We start from the raw sequence: 18,591 nt of genomic DNA, 5'->3' as shown, positions 1-18,591 counted from the left end.
TGTGCATCTTTAAGCATGACTGTTGAAATGAAATGGTAACACTTTAAAATAAGAGTCCATTTGTAGCATTAAGATGAATGAAAGCTGTGCAAGTATTGTTCCTTGTTAGAGGGTGTTAATTTCAACATTTTTATTTATTATTACTACTACTACTACTACTACTACTACTACTAGTATGGTTCACTTTATCAGATCAAATGAAAATGCCATCGAAACTTTTCTGAAGACAGTCAATTCCCTTCAGAGATACATTCATATAAAACACCCGCGCTGTGTGTTTGTTTTCTGATCTATGGAGTAGTCCACTCTGGAAAAACCTTTAACTCTAATATGACGACAATCAAACTAGAATTATGAACCTGGATTTATCAAATGTTCTGGAAATGTTTGCTAAAAAGAGCATATTTAATTAGATATGCCCTCAGTTGCATATTTAAACAACATCTCAGAAAATACAAAAATATTTTGCTTTTTTTTTTTTTATTGTAGAATTAAATTTTTAATTTTTTTTATTTATTTATTTATTTTTATTTATATTTGATATATTCCTGAGTGTTTTTCAAATGGCTCATGGACAGTCTGTCTAATGATCATTTGGAAAGACTTGTATTTTCTGTCCCTGTGTTTAATGCTGCAGTGCTCTCAAAATCAGTCAACGGTCATGACAGTCCGTGTCTGTTCTCTAGGAAAGCGTGGAGTTTAGAGAATTTCGACATTGGCCGAGCTCTGGGCAAAGGCAAGTTTGGGAGTGTTTATCTGGCCAGGGAACGTCAGACCAAGTTCATCCTGGCACTCAAAGTTCTCTTCAAAAAGCAGCTGGAGAAAGCCGGAGTGGAGCACCAGCTGCGGAGGGAGGTGGAGATCCAGTCACATCTCAGGTACAAGTTCTCACCATCTGCCTGTTTTTATCACTCTGGAGTCATTAGACTCGTTTCTCATCAAACAAAATCTGGGAGCATTCGCAAACTTCGGTGATGAGTAGAGTTGTGTCTCGAGAACTGGTTCGAATGGACAAATGCACACACAATTGTCACAATATCCTCATAAAGAGTCAGTTTTGTCTTGAGTGAATGTAAAGAGTTGAGGAAGAAAACGCCTTTGTAACACTATATTGGATCCGTGCATTCAGTCTTAAACAGGAACGGGTTTATTAGGCTGCGGTCATGTGTCATTAAAGTTAATCAAAGAACTGAGTAATTCATAACACTGAATAATTACTAAATAAATAAAACTGAGTAAATTTACATGACTTTAAGGATTCATATATTATATTTATAAAAAGAAAACTATGCAGTGTTATTTTACATTTGATTATATTTAAATTTCTGTACCTGAACTGTTTGGTTGTATTTAGTTGTGCTATTGCTAATTCATATGTGACCCTGGAGCAGTCTCGAGAACTGGTTCGAATGGACAAATGCACACACAATTGTCACAATATCCTCATAAAGAGTCAGTTTTGTCTTGAGTGAATGTAAAGAGTTGAGGAAGAAAACGCCTTTGTAACACTATATTGGATCTGTGCATTCAGTCTTAAACAGGAACGGGTTTATTAGGCTGCGGTCATGTGTCATTAAAGTTAATCAAAGAACTGAGTAATTCATAACACTGAATAATTACTAAATAAATAAAACTGAGTAAATTTACATGACTTTAAGGATTCATATATTATATTATATTTATAAAAAGAAAACTATGCAGTGTTATTTTACATTTGATATTTAAATTTCTGTACCTGAACTGTTTGGTTGTATTTAGTTGTGCTATTGCTAATTCATAAATGTGACCCTGGAGCACAAAACCAGTCATAAGGGTCAATTTTGTGAAATTGAGATTTATGCATCATCTGAAAGATGAATAAATAATCTTTCCATTGATGTATGGTTTGTTAGGATAGGACAATATTTGGCTGAGATGCAACCATTTGAAAATCGGGAATCTGAGGGTGCAAAAAAATCTAAATATTGAGCAAATCATCTTTAAAGTTGTCCAAATGAAGTTCTTAGCAATGCATATTACTAATCAAAAATTAAGTTTTGATATATTTACGGTAGGACATTTACTAAGTGTCTTCATGGAACATGATCTTTACTTAATATCCTAATGATTTGTCATAAAAGAAAAATGTATAATTTTGACCCATACAATGTATTGTTGTCTATTGCTACAAATATACCCCAGCGACTTAAGACTGCTTTTGTGCTCCAGGGTCACATATCTGTTCTTAATTTATTGCTTAATTATTAATTTTTGAAGTCATTTTTACAAAAAAACCAAAGCAAAAGTAACAGTTTTTTAGGCTGCTGATTTTTGTTCATGGTATTCAGTTGCAACAATGTTTTACAAATGATAGAATAAATATTTCATGTCTAATACTTTGAGATCAAAACTGGGAATGGTTAAGAATCAGAATTGCTCAAATTGAAATGATCCCAACCCATGCATTTGGAATTTAAGATGTGTGTTGAGAAGTGAACTCACTGTCTCCTCGTCTCCTTTCAGACATCCTAATATCCTGCGTCTCTACGGTTATTTCCACGACACGGCGCGCGTTTATCTCATCCTGGAGTTCGCTCCTAAAGGAGAGCTGTATGGAGAGCTCCAGCGCTGCGGGACCTTCGACGACCAGAGAAGTGCCACGGTTAGAAACCACTGTCTGCTGCGGTTTCACAGCTCATGATTAATGTATGAAGACTGATAACGTCTCATAATAATGTGTGTGTGTATATGGTCTGCTTGCAGTATGTAATGGAGCTCGCAGACGCTCTGAGCTACTGTCACTCCAAGAATGTGATTCACAGAGACATCAAACCTGAAAATCTGCTTCTGGGGTCCAATGGAGAACTGAAGATCGCAGACTTTGGCTGGTCTGTCCACACACCCTCCTCCAGGTCAGCCTTCTGCGTACATAAGCAGGTGTAATCATAACTTTGGTTTTGTGCATGTCATCTTTTGTTTCATTAACCGTTAAAGTGCCATAGTGTTAGGCGATATGCTCAATTTTCATATCGTCAGCCTGTGAGATCACGATACACGATATGTGACCCGTGCTGGTAAAATGATATGGAATGTGCACAGGCTAATTTTGAGCTACAGACAAAATAAATAAAATGTTGGATGAAAATCAGGACTTATTTTTAATAACAGATCAAATATTTAAAAAAAAGGCTATATTGTAAATATTAATTATTATTGACTCATTTTGCCTGCACAGGTCACATATTATCGTGCTAATTTAATTATTTATTTACTTGGTTTCATTGCTGGAAAGTGAACCAACTCCCGTGTAAGTCTAAAAGCAACCTAAAGTTTTTAATGACTGAATTTGTATTTAACAATTTAATAGAAACATTGTAAATTACTAATCGTAAGGCTTGCATTTCCTCGGTTATTCAAAAAGCAGCTACTGAAAACAAGCAAAGAACGTTTACATTACCAAAGAACATCATAACTGACTTCAGTCTAGTGCGAGTTTATGCGCACTAAAAAAACACTCCCGTTATAATCATTGAAGCTGTTTACGTTGTATGATGAATAAATCTCTTATATTGCAAGTACACAACCGGTCAAAAGTTTGGGGTCCGTAAGACTTGTTAAAGTGTCCATGATCCTTCAGAAATCATTCTAATATGCTGATTTATTATTAGATTGATTTATTTATTGTGCTGCCAAATATTATTTTTGGAAACTGCGATACTTTCAGGATTCTTTGATGAATAAAACATTAAAAAGAACAGCATTTATTCAAAATCTAAATCTTTTCTAACAATATAAATCTTTGCTGTCACTTCTTATCAATTTAACACATCCTTGCTGAATAAAAGTTAATTTCTTTCAAAAAAAGAAAGAACAAATTTACTGACCCCAAACTTTTGAACGGTAGTGTATATTGTTAGAAAAGATTTAATAAATACTCTGCTTTTTAACTCTATTTATCAAAGAATTCTAAAAAAGTATCTCGGGTTCCAAAAAAATATGAAGCAGCACAACTGATAATAAATCCGTGTATTAGAATGATTTCTGAAGGATCATGTGACAATAATGCTGAAAATACAGCTTTGATCACAGAAATAAATTAGATTTTAATGTATATTAAAATAGAAAAATTGTAATTTCACTATTTAATTTTTTCCTTTATTTTTGATCAAATAAATGCAGCCTTGATGAGCAGAAGAAACTCCTGTAAAAAAACATTAAACTGTTCTGATCCCAAACTTTTGACTGGTAGTGTACATCTGCACTTTGTTTATAATGAGAGAATTCGAGACTCGGAGTTCAGTCCGTGCGCACTGAACAACAAAACTCTGGTGCTTCAGCGATGACTCATCTGAACGCCTCTGATTGGCCATTGCATTCATAAGCTCAACATAATCGTGTGTGATTGGTTATAACGCACAACACTGTGAAAACGTGAAAAAACAAGAAATATAATGGAACAACAAATAAGCCCTAATATTAATTAGAAAGTATTACTAGCCTAACAATAATAATTAATATTAGTAGTCTTGCTGTCGTCAAAGGCATCAGCCACAGGCGATATCTTTATCACGATACTATCGTCTATCGGCACAACACTTAAGTGCAGCTCATGGTCTTTTTGATTTCCTGAGGAGGGTGTTTTTCTCAGTTTGTGTGTTTATCGTGTGTCTGTTGCTGTCTGTCAGGAGGTCGACGCTGTGTGGTACGCTGGACTACCTTCCTCCAGAGATGATTTCCATGAAGATATTTTGTAAATTTCCTACTGTAAATATATTAAAACTTAATTTTTGATTAGTAATATGCATTGCTAAGAACTTCATTTGAACAACTTTAAAGATGATTTTCTCAATATTTAGATTTTTTTGCACCCTCAGATTCCAAATATTGTCCTATCCTTACAAACCATACATCAATGGAAAGATTATTTATTCAGCTTTCAGATGATGCATAACTCTCAATTTCAGAAAATTGACCCTTATGAAAAATTTATTGGGTTTGGGTGCTCTTCAGGTTAGAATTGTTAGGTTATATATAGATCTATGTGACTACAAAACATCTCTAAATTCATGTAGGACTGTTGCGTTGTTTTTACACTTTGGCTAATATGTAATATTATTGTGGTAACCCTTCACTGTAAAATTAATTTCATTAACTCTCATGAACTGACAGTAAAACGTTTAACAGCTGCGGGAATTAATTTAGAAATACACTGTTCTTCATTGATCTATATAATTTTAAGTATTATAAAAAAAACTAACAATTTCAATGTTACTATGTAGAAGTTAACATTAAACTAGGTTAGTAGTATATGCTGTAAAATTATTAAATCATGTTGCCTAATGTGATAAATAGAACCTTAAAGTGTTACCAATGTAACTTATTATTGTATCCTTTATCGCTGATGAACAGGGCTGCATTGAAAGGAAATTGAGTGATCAGAGGCTCTTGTTGATTTTAATTTCATAAACGCATAATTCGCGTTTGTTCTGTATTTAATATATGAATGTTATGCTGTTGAGATCAGCTGACAATTCTCTTTAGACTGAAATACCTTGCAAAATTATTTTGAACTTCTGTTTTATGTAGATAATCTTCAGTCTGTCTGATGTCAATGTGTCTATATTATGCATCTTACGTCGTGTACCATCTCTCTGATTCTCTCCAGGTTGAGTTTACGTACCCTGCTCATGTGAGCGAGGGCAGCCGAGACCTGATAAACCGCTTGCTGAAACACAACCCCATGCACCGTCTCCCTATCCAGGGTGTCATGGTGCACCCGTGGGTGCTGGAGAACTCCTGTAAGAAACCAACCACGCAGACTGCAGCCAACAACTAGGACCGAATCCATTCTTCAGACCTCAACTTGTGGAACAAAACAGACTGATGTGTCCGTAATTCATCTTGCTGATCTTTTCTGCCTCTCTTCGGCATGACTTTCAGTTGTATGTTGTTTTTACGTGTTGTGCTGTTCACACGCTACAATTTACATGCATTTGTAAATATGTAATTAAGCCACATTGTAAAGTTTTAACCATTACTTGAAACAATAAATGTTTTTATTATTACTTATAAGGATCTCAATAGAATTTTAATGTATTTCATTTTTGTGTGTGTGTGTGTGTGTGTGTGTGTGGGGGAATAAATTCCTTTAAGATAAAACGATGTCGAATTACTTTTCTTTATATTAAAAACTTAGATTTCAAGGTCTGAATGTTTGCTCTCAGTAGGTTCTGTCCTGGTGTTGCTTTATTGGTTTTATCTCCCTTTTACCGCAAGGCCAGGTCTATATCTAACACATGAACTGGTTTAAAACAAAACTACTAGTTAAGAACAAATGATAAATAAGCGGGTGTTTTTATTGTAGTGTTTATTTCCATCAAATCTCATTGGCGCTTTCGCATATTCAAACTTCGCGCCTCACGAACTGACGGTTGACGCGCGTAAATTTTAAAACGCAGGCCTGAGATTTGAGCGCGGATTCTCAGTGAATAACGGTTTGAATTTGCTTTATTTAATAGCGGTTGTTTTTAACGTTTGATTAGGCTTTGTCCAGTGGAAACCGCATTCAGGACGTTCTGCTTGATCATTTCTCGCAATCGTGTTGCTTGAAAACAGTCATACGGGTTCCGAGCGATAATGAGGGTGAGTAAATACAGTTCTGTCGTTTGCAAACATTTTTGAACAAAATATTGTTCTAAGCTCTGGCGATTCTAGACACCGTTTACAAATTATCACTGCAGTCCATATGCAGAAAGCGCTCTTGTACATTTCCATAAAAGTAGGAATCTTAATGTCAAGTCAGCAGTGTTTAGTTAAAAAGTGTTGTCTTTGTGAACTTAGTTCAAGCAGACATTTTGTGTGTGTGGAAAAACTCACGGTATCAGCTGTTGTTGTGATGTGCTTTTGTTGAATGTGTTTGTACAACTCTCTCGTCTTGTTTCGGCAGTATGTCATTAAGCCACCAGATGGCGCTACAATATCAGTTTCTCAGGCTTTTCGTGGTCCAGTAATGAGAAAATGGCTCCTCTGGTTGAACTCGATTTCCCACAATCCAACACGACCGACATTTGCCACAACTCTCCACTCGCTTAATATAGAAACGGTCTAAAATTTCTTCTCTGACCTCCTCCGTAGGCAATGACGGTGCAATAGTGTCATGCAGAATTATTTTGTGCCGATAAAAAAAAATCTATACTACATTTTTTTTTTTTTTTTTTTAGTGAATCTTCTTTAAATTAATTATTTTACTATATAGACTTTAACTGTAGAGCCGTTTTGATGTTTTTTCTTTTATGCTGTGTCCAGGCGAGTGCATGCACGCAACCATATGCGAATGCGCATCTTTGTATTTTATTTATTTTTTCATATTAGCCTCAGTAACTGAGAAACAGTCCATCCAGATGTTTACCTGCGGAATCAGAGCCGAGAGCCAAAATCTGTCGCGCATTTTCTGCACGAGTGCACTTCATTCTGTTGCGCCGTATGAAACACGAATGACAAGTTGCATTTATCAGTTGCATTACAATTTATTTTAACCGTACGGTCCATTTGAAGACTGTAATAATTCATATAAATGTCCATGCAATGCATTTAAAAGCTGCGGTCATTATTTTTCACATTGTGAAGCTGTCTATTTTTCCAACCAGTATGTGCGCAGTCGACTGTAATGCATCAAAAAAATACGGCTTTTATTTTTCTCTTCCGCAACTTCAGGAATTATCAGAAAATCGAAATCTTGAAAATGCATTTGCTGTATAATATGTCTATTATAGCCTATTATAATATGAATATAATGTGTACCCATATAACATGCGCGTTTGGAATAAATCTCTGAGAGGTGGGACTCAACTGATTTATTGTTTTGTAGATTTATTCTGTTTTGAAGGGAAAAGATGCACGTGTTTCATTTTTTCCCATATCACACAAAACCAAAAAACAGTTGTACAATAGGCTATAATTTCACACGTTTCTTTATTCTTCAATATATTCATTTTCACGATATATGATAATGATTTTGTGATATACATTCCATCTTTTAAACCACAATAACACAACACATACGGTTTTTTAATAACATTTCCACAGCACCCATTGGATTGCACAAAATGAAAAAATGTCTTATGCAAGTCCCTTGATTTCGATCCAACCGAGGGGAACATGAACATGATTAATTGTTTGAAATTACCACATTTGATATCCGATAAACAACGCAATGCTAAAAATCGAAATTTAGCGATTTGATTTGGTGGGATGTTTTAATATCTTCCATAATTTCCGAGTGATTTTCGTTTTCCTCTTCATTGTCTTCATCTTCAGCGACTCTTTCTTGTTCGTTATTCGATGTCTTGTAAAAATACGAGTCTCTTTGTGTGTTTTCTGCCAGAGAGCAATTGAAACGCAGCGTGTGAATAAAACCCTCGTTTTCTTCTGAATATCTCTAATACTGCATGGACATCATACGATCAAAATGCATAGTTGAAGTACCGTCCAGTATGCTGCCTTCATTATTATTTTATATCTTGCCCTCTCCGATTTGGTTCAGTAAATGCAAACGATAATAATTAAGACTTAGGCTATAGGCTACGTGTCCTCAGATCGAATTAAGGAAAATCCATCCATTTATTTTAAACGTACTCTATTGTGTTTATTGCCAGGGCGTTAGGTGCCTTGTAGTTAATTGGTTGTTTGTTGTTCTTAGTCGTGTATTGCAGGAGATTTGCACTCTCACAGCATTGCTTTGCTCAGCTGAATGTCTTGCACTCAAATGAAATGATTCCCGTGGAGTCGGGCCAAATCAAAGCTGAAATAAATTCTCTTGTAAACAATTTTCTCGCTTCACAACAAAAACATAGGGTTGCTCTTGTGTAACGCGCTGCTGTCCAAGGCGTTTCTCATGTGGATGCGTAAAGAATCGCGGATTTGTTGTGTGTTCAGGTCAGATTTGATTCTGAATGAACCTGCACTCTTAAAAATAAAGGTTCTTTATTGGCGTCAATGGTTCTACGAAGAACCTTGAACATCCATGGAACCTTTCAAATGCAGAAAAGGTTCTTTAGATTTTTTTAAATGTTCTTCAAAATGATTCTTTTAGGAACTGTTCACTGAAAGGTTCTTTGGGGAACCAAAAACAGGCTCTTCTGCAAAAACACCCTTTTGGAACCTTAATTTTTAAGAGTGGGTTAAAAGCTTTTTATTATTTATGTATTTTTTTGTGGGAAACTTATCGGTTTGGTTATCAATATGTGGGATGCGTAACACTTATCACCGAACTACCACCGCTCATCATTTTCCAGACTAATCGGACAGGTTGTATTTGTACTCCGAGATATCCTCCGTGGAGAATGGCGTAGGGTAACCCGAGAACAAACATGCCCTGTGGAGATAAGCAGAGCATGGCTTTATACAACAGAACGCTGCTTGGTTTTTATGCTCACACTGTAATTCACTATGCAATGCCCCATGCATTCTGTTCTATTCCATTTTATTTCCATGCAAAGTGCAGTTATACCCTCACTCTTAAAAACAAAGGTGCTTAAATGGTTCTTCACAGTGATGCCATAGAAGAACCATTTTTGGTTCCACAAAGAGCCATCTCTTTATTATCTGAAGAACCTCCTTTCGCCAACAAAGAAGAGGTTCTTCAGATGTTAAAGGTTCTTTATGGAACCATTTAGACATAAAAGGTTCTTCTATGGCATCGTCAAGCACCTTTATTTTTAAGAGTGCATTTTGGTCTTGGTGTCACGTTTTTGTCCTTTTATGGACTTAGGAAGTTCTCCAGAGGGAATGCGCCATCATCAGCTTCTACATTCGCCGCAGGTGTTGTGATGGAGCATTAGAAATGCAGCTGAATTCAGTCACGGACATTCCATTTGCTGTGAGCAAAGTCACGCTCACCTCAATGTGTCGTCATCGGGATGAATCAAATAAGCAGGGAGTCACGTCATGGACGTCACTTTTGATATTAAGAGCTTGAACTGCGCACGATTAAATGCGTGGGGGTTTATCGTTTGAATATGCATTTTTTGGCATTATCCAAAACACATTTTTAAGTTATTTTTTTAACCATCGTTTTGTAGAGTGCATACATTTCGGAACGGATATTTTTAATCGTAACATGTAAAAGGCACATTATGCTCTCCGGTTTTACGCACGTCGAAAAAAGACGGAATTGCTCATGCAAACCCCACAAAACGCCAGAATAGAAATGCACATTGAATGGACTGCTTGAATGCTGTTTTATAAAGCTCAACTCGCTGATGAAGGTCCCTTAATATCAGTCGGTTCCCCCGTGACACGACATCAGCACAAGAAAAATCTACGCCATTAAAGAAACGTTTTGCCTCACAGAGGACTAACCCTTTTAATATATGTATTGCAAACAGTTTTCACATAACATTTCCATATTGATCAATACTAGAAACTTTAGAATGTTATTGTTTTTATATGCATCGCCGTGACGCGTAATGCCTCCTCACCTGGATCGCATTGGTCACGTTCCATCCTGCCTCCCAAGCAGTGATTCTTGGCTTGTCCGAGCCGCCTAAATCGGAGCAAAATCCGCCGTCTTTGGACGCTGCGGGCGGCGGACCCGTTCCATCCCTCTGGTAATGGCTGTCCCCTTCGACGGTCCCCTCGCCCCCCGTGTCCCCGCCGCCCTCTCCACCCATTCCCTCGTTTTTAAGGATGTCCATTTGAAGCCCCTGCCTGTGGTCATAGTCCAGATCATCGCAGGCGGCGAAGCCCAAAGCCTCTTCATCGGTGGCGGCCTGGAAGCCCAGTTTGGCGAACATCCCGCTCACCTTCGCCTGCGACTTATTGGTGACCGTGGTGGCCGCGTTGGACAGCTTGTTAGAGATCTTGCTTCTAATTACCGTAGCCATGATTGCTCTCCTAAACGCGACTGGTGTGAAAATTCCCCTTCAAATGTTTTTCTAGCTATATCGAATTTAGAGTGCGACCGGAGTTCTTTGTCTGCGCGTCAACGGAGCGAGAAGATCGTGGTGACGCGTGTTCGTTATCTCCAGTTCTGCCTGGTGTTTTTGCTAATTCCGTGGTTCATGTCACTTTTAGACGTAGATGATGCCTGGCACCTGCATGCTGTTCGCTGGCCGGACTCTGATGCGCGCTGAGTGCGTTTAATGTCCGGTGCGTAAAGGAGAGCGCTCGCGGTTTTGCGCGGCTTTTCCGTTCTCTGTATCCGTGGCACAGCGTCGACTCCTGCGTTTCGGTGGCCGTCGCTGATGCCAATGCGGTACACGGGAGCTCGGGGGTGTTGAGAGAGAGGCACGTGTCACCGTCAGCCTGCCAATGCTAAGAGTCTCGCGCGTCTCCGGTTCCCAGTGCGCGCGCTACTCCGCACCGACAAAAAACGGTGTAAAGATTTGCTGCATTTCTAGGGGAGGTGCTTGCAGGACCCCATCCTCCTCTCCACTCTCATGATGCCCAATATACTCGGTCACAACACCCAATGGCATCCGGGGTCTCATAGTGTTGCATAACTTTACGTGTATATAAACCGTCTCCACGCATCGTACTAGGTCACTAAAAGTGTTTTTGAAGTATTCTTGTTGTGTTTTCCTGTCGCATCTTGAAATCTACAGTTTTTTATTGCTTCAGATGAAGGTTTAGAACTCATTTTCAACGAAAGGAACCGTGCCACCCTCGAGCTGGTTTTGGAATACTCTTTTAAACGGATTTAAAACCTTCCTTCATTCGACAAGGGAAGAAATACGTCGCTGATTTGAATTAGATTTCACTGATTTAGATTTTTGGTCGACTTTATAGCTATTGAGTTATCTTAAATTTTGCGTTTCAATTTGTAAAAAAAAATAGCAAGGATGTTTCTCATGGATTATTTGTCACGGTGCAGAAATATTGCGCATTGGGCTGTTAATCTGCATCATGTTCTCGGGCTCTTTTTAAAGTGAATGAAGATGATTTTGAAAAGTTATTAAGCGATAGAAGAAAGTATCTTTTTTCTCTGATGGAATTTTCATTCATCTGCTCTCGCATGTATTCATCATATTCATGTGTACTTTATGAAAGTGCAGTTCTGATTCCTACAAACAAGCGACGCTTTATAAAATCATTTAGGCCTATGAGCACATTACAGTCGTGTTCGTTTGGATCGAATTATTCATTATAAAATACTGTGAAATACCATAAAATCCTCGGTTCTTTAAAATATGCGCAGTATTAACGTTTCGTGTTTTCATTCTTGAAAGAAATTAATTCTAAATCAGTATCAAGACAATGATACTCGTGCGTTAAATAATTAAACCAAGGACTTTAAAAAAAAAAAAAAAAAATTTTGGTCTGATTACATAGGCTATATATTAGATGTCATGTCCTGCCATGCTAAAATGTAAACGAATAATCAAAACGTTATTATATTTTCTACAAAAATAATATTTCAGTTGAAATAAATAAATGCTGCAAATCGATTTTATAGAATATTATTAAACGTGTAATGATTTTTGGCATAAAAGAAAAATGGATAATTTTGACCTGTACAATGTATTGTTGGCTATTGCTACAAATATACCCCAGCGACTTAACACTGCTTTTGTGCTCCAGAGTCACGAATGAGCATTTTTCTCAGGCTGTCATGTGTACAGTAGGTTCAATAATTTAATTTTAATGGCAATGAAGTGAAATAACAAATAGAGGAGCCTGACAAAAATGCTCATTTTAGAAGAAAATTTCAGATGGCACTTAGAGGCTTTTGCACTCTTCATATATAAAAAATATAAAAATAAATTACGGGGAGAAATAGTAACAGTAAGAGTGCCGATTAGAATTATAATAGCAGCCGACTTTGTAAGCAATATGGTGATGACTTATCCTGGTCAAATTTATATTTTGAAATGTAAATATGAAATATATACCTTCATTCACATGCAACCGGACATCTCTTTTTGGCTTTTTTTAGCATTATGAAGAAATCCAAGGCTAGAGATGTAGCTACTAGATTTATTAAGGCTAGATTTACTAATCTGATTAATTACGTTGTATCGACATTCTTTGCAAGGAGCCCGTGTGTTGTAAAGCCGCTCAGGATCTGTTAAGTCACTGTTCTCCGGTGTGAAAAAGCATCAGATTGATTTTCCTCACCTCTACAGCCACTATTATCTGGCGCCATGTTTGCAATCATTCCCATTCTGTTCTGCTCTTGCTGTCACCGTGGCTCAGTTATGTGTGTTTTCACTGGTAAAATCATGTGATTCTCAGGAACTCATTTCATGTGTATTTTGGCATAGTGAATGTGATGGCATGTCCTCTCCGCTTCTCATGCAGTTTATTACCCTTCAGAAAAATCATAGGGGGCAATAAGAGGTCAGGGTGATTCTCCCAGGAGTCTCTCCGCACATAATCCTCAATCTGTCCCCCGGGACACTGATCCAGGATCAGTCAGGTGTGTCGCACTGCTGTCTTTGTCAATGATTCAATGCTATCTCGCTCCGCAAGGTGATCTCAAGCAAGCTATTGTTGAAGAACAGCAGTGTCATGATTCTGTCTGTCTTTTTGTGTTATCACGGTGCATCCTGGAGTCTGAAACAAAAGGATTTGGCCAGACAAATGATCAGTCCGGTCCTTTGTCCCTGTGGCTGCTTCATTCGGCTCTGTCCTTTTTCTCATTACACACTTCACTGAGCTGAGCTAGTGTAGCGGAGCGATTCCCTCTTCTTCTGCTGCTATATAGAGACAGATCATTAATTAGCTTCGCACTGAAGACTATGGGACGCAGAGTAATGAGGCTTATCGTTCACTGCAGACAAACTCACATCTGCGAGCTCATGTCAAATGAAAAAGTGTAGATCTGATGACTTTCCAAAAGGTTTAAGAATTTGTACTTAAAGGGCTGCATTTGGATCCAAAACACACATTCTGCATTATAGTGTTGCCCACAGTACTAAACAACATATTTGGTTCCCTGAAATAACTTTTTAGTTCTTTAAGATTATATATGGAACCTTTTCTACCTTTCTACTTTTGTGCAATGGAAGATTCCATGGATCCTAAAGGTTCTTCATGGAACCATCAATGAACCTTTCATTTTAATAAGTGTATGTTTTTTTTCTTCACTGCATTTTAAAGAACCAGCACTCTTAAAAATAAATGTTCCAAAAGGGCGTTTTGCTGTGAAAGGTTCTTTATTGGCATTGATGGTTCCATGAAGAACCTTTAACATCCATGGAAACTTTCCATTGCTCAAAATCTTCTTTATAGTGGAAAAGGGTCTTTAGATTTTTAAAATGAAAGGAAAAAATGTTCTTTTTAAGAACTGATCACTGAAAGGTTCTTTGAGGAACCAAAACTGGTTCTTCTGTGGCATCACTGCAAAAAAAAAACTCTTTTGGAACCTTTATTTTTAAGAGTGCATAGAAGAATCATCTTTGGTTCCTCAAAGAACCTTACAGTGAACAATTCTTAAAAGAACCATTTTTTCCTTTCATTTTAAAAATCTTAAGAACCTCTTCCACTATAAATAACCTTAAGTCCAGTGGAAAGGTTCCATTATGTTAAAGGATGTTAAAGGTTCTTCGTGATGCCAATAAAGAGTGAGTATATGCTTTGCATTGCATTTCAAATGAGAGCAAAAGCTATTTTATCTTTATGCTTCAGACACGGTATGAAACCGTCAGCCGATCCACTGGCAGCCTCTTCTGCGGCTCAGCGAGGCAGAAAATAACACATAACACACTTCAATTAGAGAGCCAAACTGAAAAGACACGTGTGTCTCTGGGGGCCGTGGCGCAGCGAAATTAGCCAATCGCGTGCATTGGCCCCTCTCCGAATCCATTACTATTAGCATCACAATGCCAAGTACATTATTGTGCTGATTAGCCGCTATCAGAACAGATATGTGCTGCTTTTATAAGTGGAGTCACTAGTAGAGCAGCACTGTCAGCAGTGGTTCATATGCTATTGTCACGTCTGTGACGGCCCCTGATTTGCTTATATTTTTTGTTTATATTAGATTTGCAAATTAACATTTAGAACAAAAAATTGCTATAGTTCATCCACACAGGCTTACCTAAACATATTTTAGACTCTGATTGCTTTTAAATAAAGCTAATTATAATACCCCAGCTAGCAAAATTATGTTCTAAGAATGTTTTGCTAACAGTAGGTTATTTCTGAATGTTCGAAACATCCAGTTTAAATTTTTTTTAATGCAAACGTTAAGGGAACATTTCGTTTGATAATTTTCCAAATATGGAAACGTTACTTTTGAATGTTCTCTGAACATTCTGAAACAATTTGTAACATTTAAAAAATGTTGGATGAAGATCACTAAAACATTTCAGAAATAAAACGTTCCATGAATGATATAAATAATGTTTTTGTGAATATTATTGAGAGTATTAGATAATAACTCAGAACAAATTATTGGAAAATGTTTTTTCATTTGTTTATTAATTAAAAAAAACATTTAGTTCAATTCATTATTTGTTATCTGTTTATCTATCTGTCTAAATAAATATATATCGGTCAAAATGCATGATGTAAAAAATAGCGTTTATATATATATATATACAGTATATATGGGATATTTTGCCATCTAACAATCTGAAATAAACCTGCAAATGATCGTATTAATTCAATGAGGCAGAGACGTGTAGAGAGCATAAGAACAAAAACAGAAAAATCACATCCCATAACTCTAATAAATTCATCCCTTTTAGCCATAAACACACACATATGAGACTGAAATCCAGGTGGTCTTTTGGTAACCACTTAAAAGCCTTTTCATTTATCCTAATGCGCCTGTTTAATGGCCTATTATGAGATCCCGGGAGAGATGTGGGTTATATTAACCCTGCTGGAGCAGAGAATGAACACAGCTCTGTCTCTCTCTCTCTCACACACACACACACACACACACACACACTCACACACACACACACACACACACACACACACACACACACACACTTCAATGTCTCTCTCTCTTTACATGTCAGATACAAGAGTATCCTATCTTTTCTCAAGTGACCTGCATATATTCATACGCGTGTCTTTCCTTGTTGATTGCTGCCGTTGTGTTTTCCTCTGGCGGTCCAGGCGGTGCTATTTCTAGCGGTCCTGACTCACTCCATCACCTTGTGGATTTTCTCTCCTTGTTCCCCCCCGCCAGGACACATTAACATTGTAATTGCCTTTTAGCCCTCTCCTTTGAACACACTGTAAACGGCAGTGCTCCTCTGGGATGGAGAGCCTGAGGCCTACACAATCAACACAGCAATCTGTTTCCATTATATGCTTCTTACAGCCACGGCTATCATCCATTATAGACTGATACATAGACTGTGTGTGTGTGTGTGTGTGTGCATGTGTTCATGGTAAATGGTAAATACAATGATTTCAATATATATTGAACTAGATTATATTCCGATAAGGTTTTGTGCATAAAAATAGGAGTTTTAGTTTAGACAGCAGATCATGGCTTTATAACGCTAATGTCATGGGTTCCATTCCCGGGGAATGCATGTATAAAAGTACTGATTAAAAGCATCTGTCAAATGCATAACTGTAAATATAAAGGAAATGTAATTCATAAGAGCAAAAGAATAAAATGGCACGTGAGTGACAGAATAAAGAGCGCGTGCATTGAACGCTTCAGTCTCTGGGTTCATGAATAAATGAAGAGAAACAACTCTGTTTTCCACTTGGGACAGTTTTGTCCTGTTAAACAAAACAACACACCTGTACAAATCAATGCTACAGCGGTTCTGAAGCTGTTGACTTCATCTTAGCAAATGGAAATGAAATCGAATCGACTATTTAAACAGGTTTTATCATATTTTTTTGGACTAAAACCCAAACTGTCCGTGAGGGAAGGTGCTATTGAAACAGCAATAATTACAGTCATTACAACACAAATGCGAGCACTCATTGAGATGCAGACCACCTGCTTTTAATAACAGTCCGCTCATTCAAATGAGATGTAAATGTGTTTTCTTCCATAACTACTGAGCTGCGACGCTCCCAACTATGAAACGTTCGCATTAATAAAATCTCACGAAATATGACAGATATGAGCAGGGATCGCTGAGAGCCTCATGAATATTCAGAGCTCGGCGGTGCGTCGTGACGTCATCGGATGCGCTTTCTTTGATTTTAATTGGACCGAGCAGGAGTAAAAAGAGCTCTGTTGATTGTCAGTTTACAGAAGCGGGCAGACACACGGGAAACCCTCGAGCACTTGAATAGAGTCTGTGTTCATTAATACAGTCTCAACTCATGATTCAACATCACCGCTATTGATCTATACAGAAATAAAAGGCATGCTTTCTGCAGACCTTCTGTGTGAATAAATTTTTTTTTTTAAACATTTATTTAAGCGAAAACCCTTTTTCAAACCCTTTCTCAAAGACAAAAATTTTTAATGTTAATTATTTTTACTTAAAATAGTAGGCTAAAAGTAGGTTTTTATGGTGTGAGTTACACATCTTCCAACCGCAATAAAATATAAAGATGGTTTTAAATACAGGGTTTTGCGAGTCTTAAAAAGTCTTAATTCTGAGCAGAATGTCTGACATTTAATGTTGCATGCACTGCTAAAAATGAATATCTTCTTTATTATGTTTGACTTGTTTTCCAATACAAATATCTAAACATCCTTAAATCAAGATACAGTTACTTGAAATGCAAAATGAAGACATAACACATTATTTTTTGAGAAACTGAAAAAATTTTTTTAAGTGAATTTAAAATACTAACAAATGTTAGTCAATGGGGAATGCAAACTTATTTTCCCTTTGATTTAAGTTAATTCTTCCAAGCCCATTGGCAGATATTTGTTCTTGTTTTGATCATAAACTCACTTCAGTTTGATACATTTTTCAGAAAGCAAAAATCTTAAGTCATGTTGCTTCAGTAAATGTATCTTCAGTTCAGAGTTCTCAGATATTTGCACTGAATTAAACTGTATTTAAAACCACCTTTATATTTTATTGCAGTTGGAAGATGTGTAACTCACACCATAAAAGCCATAAAATGTCTTTGTTGTTGAATAATTTCTGCATCAAAGGGTTTAAGGGTTTTCACTTAAATAAATTTTTTTTTTATTCACACAGTTGTATTTTCAAACTTTGAATTGCTGCTAATACAACTCATTTTGCTCCCTATACCCTGCTGAAAAATCCAGCATAAACCAGCATGGATTCCAAGCATGGTCCAGGCTGGTTTATGCTGGTTAGTGCTGGTCCAGGCTGGTTTATGCTGGTATAGTGCTGGTACAGGCTGGTTTATGCTGGTTAGTGCTGGCCCAGGCTGGTTTATGCTGGTATAGTGCTAGTCCAGGCTGGTTTATGCTAGTTAGTGCTGGTATAGTGCTGCTGAAAAATCCAGCATAAACCAGCATGGATTCCAAGCATGGTCCAGGCTGGTTTATGCTGGTTAGTGCTGGTCCAGGCTGGTTTATGCTGGTATAGTGCTGGTACAGGCTGGTTTATGCTGGTTAGTGCTGGCCCAGGCTGGTTTATGCTGGTATAGTGCTAGTCCAGGCTGGTTTATGCTAGTTAGTGCTGGTATAGTGCTGGTCCAGGCTGGTTTATGCTGGTATAGTGCTGGTCCAGGCTGGTTTATGCTGGTTAGTGCTGG

The 18,591-nt window shown here is 37.3% G+C and overlaps 2 protein-coding genes across 2 annotated transcripts in view; one reads left to right on the top strand and one right to left on the bottom strand.

Annotated features, from left to right (window-relative positions):
* LOC107758183 (aurora kinase C-like) overlaps positions 1 to 6,051 on the top strand; it is a 10,369-nt gene extending 4,318 nt beyond the window's left edge. The window contains exons 5-9 of the mRNA XM_016575858.1: positions 687 to 878; positions 2,503 to 2,641; positions 2,743 to 2,891; positions 4,665 to 4,729; positions 5,577 to 6,051. Of these exons, the coding sequence (XP_016431344.1) occupies positions 687 to 878; positions 2,503 to 2,641; positions 2,743 to 2,891; positions 4,665 to 4,729; positions 5,577 to 5,815 (784 nt within the window). The 3' untranslated portion in view covers positions 5,816 to 6,051. The remainder of the gene's footprint in view (positions 1 to 686; positions 879 to 2,502; positions 2,642 to 2,742; positions 2,892 to 4,664; positions 4,730 to 5,576) is intronic.
* A 3,102-nt stretch (positions 6,052 to 9,153) lies between these two features.
* LOC107758189 (vesicular inhibitory amino acid transporter-like) lies at positions 9,154 to 11,390 on the bottom strand. Its single transcript, XM_016575863.1, has 2 exons — positions 10,458 to 11,390; positions 9,154 to 9,352 (listed from the first exon to the last, which is right to left on the bottom strand). The coding sequence occupies exons 1-2, from the start codon at positions 10,860 to 10,862 to the stop codon at positions 9,215 to 9,217; spliced, it is 543 nt and encodes a 180-aa protein (XP_016431349.1). The 5' UTR covers positions 10,863 to 11,390; the 3' UTR covers positions 9,154 to 9,214.
* Between the last annotated feature and the right edge of the window lie 7,201 nt (positions 11,391 to 18,591).

This window comes from Sinocyclocheilus rhinocerous, unplaced genomic scaffold (genome assembly GCF_001515625.1).
Source record: "Sinocyclocheilus rhinocerous isolate Xijiao unplaced genomic scaffold, SAMN03320098_v1.1 scaffold203, whole genome shotgun sequence".
Taxonomy (NCBI): domain Eukaryota; kingdom Metazoa; phylum Chordata; class Actinopteri; order Cypriniformes; family Cyprinidae; genus Sinocyclocheilus; species Sinocyclocheilus rhinocerous.
The sequence above is the reverse complement of the archived record's forward strand: the minus strand, read 5'-3'. Positions and strand labels throughout refer to the sequence as shown.

Excerpts from the sequence above, each read along its gene's own strand:
- LOC107758189 (XM_016575863.1), bottom strand. The coding sequence starts at position 10,862 with ATGGCTACGGTAATTAGAAGCAAGATCTCTAACAAGCTGTCCAACGCG. Across the intron at positions 9,353-10,457 it reads ACGTGACCAATGCGATCCAG|GGCATGTTTGTTCTCGGGTT; the intron begins GTGAGGAGGCAT and ends TTATCTCCACAG.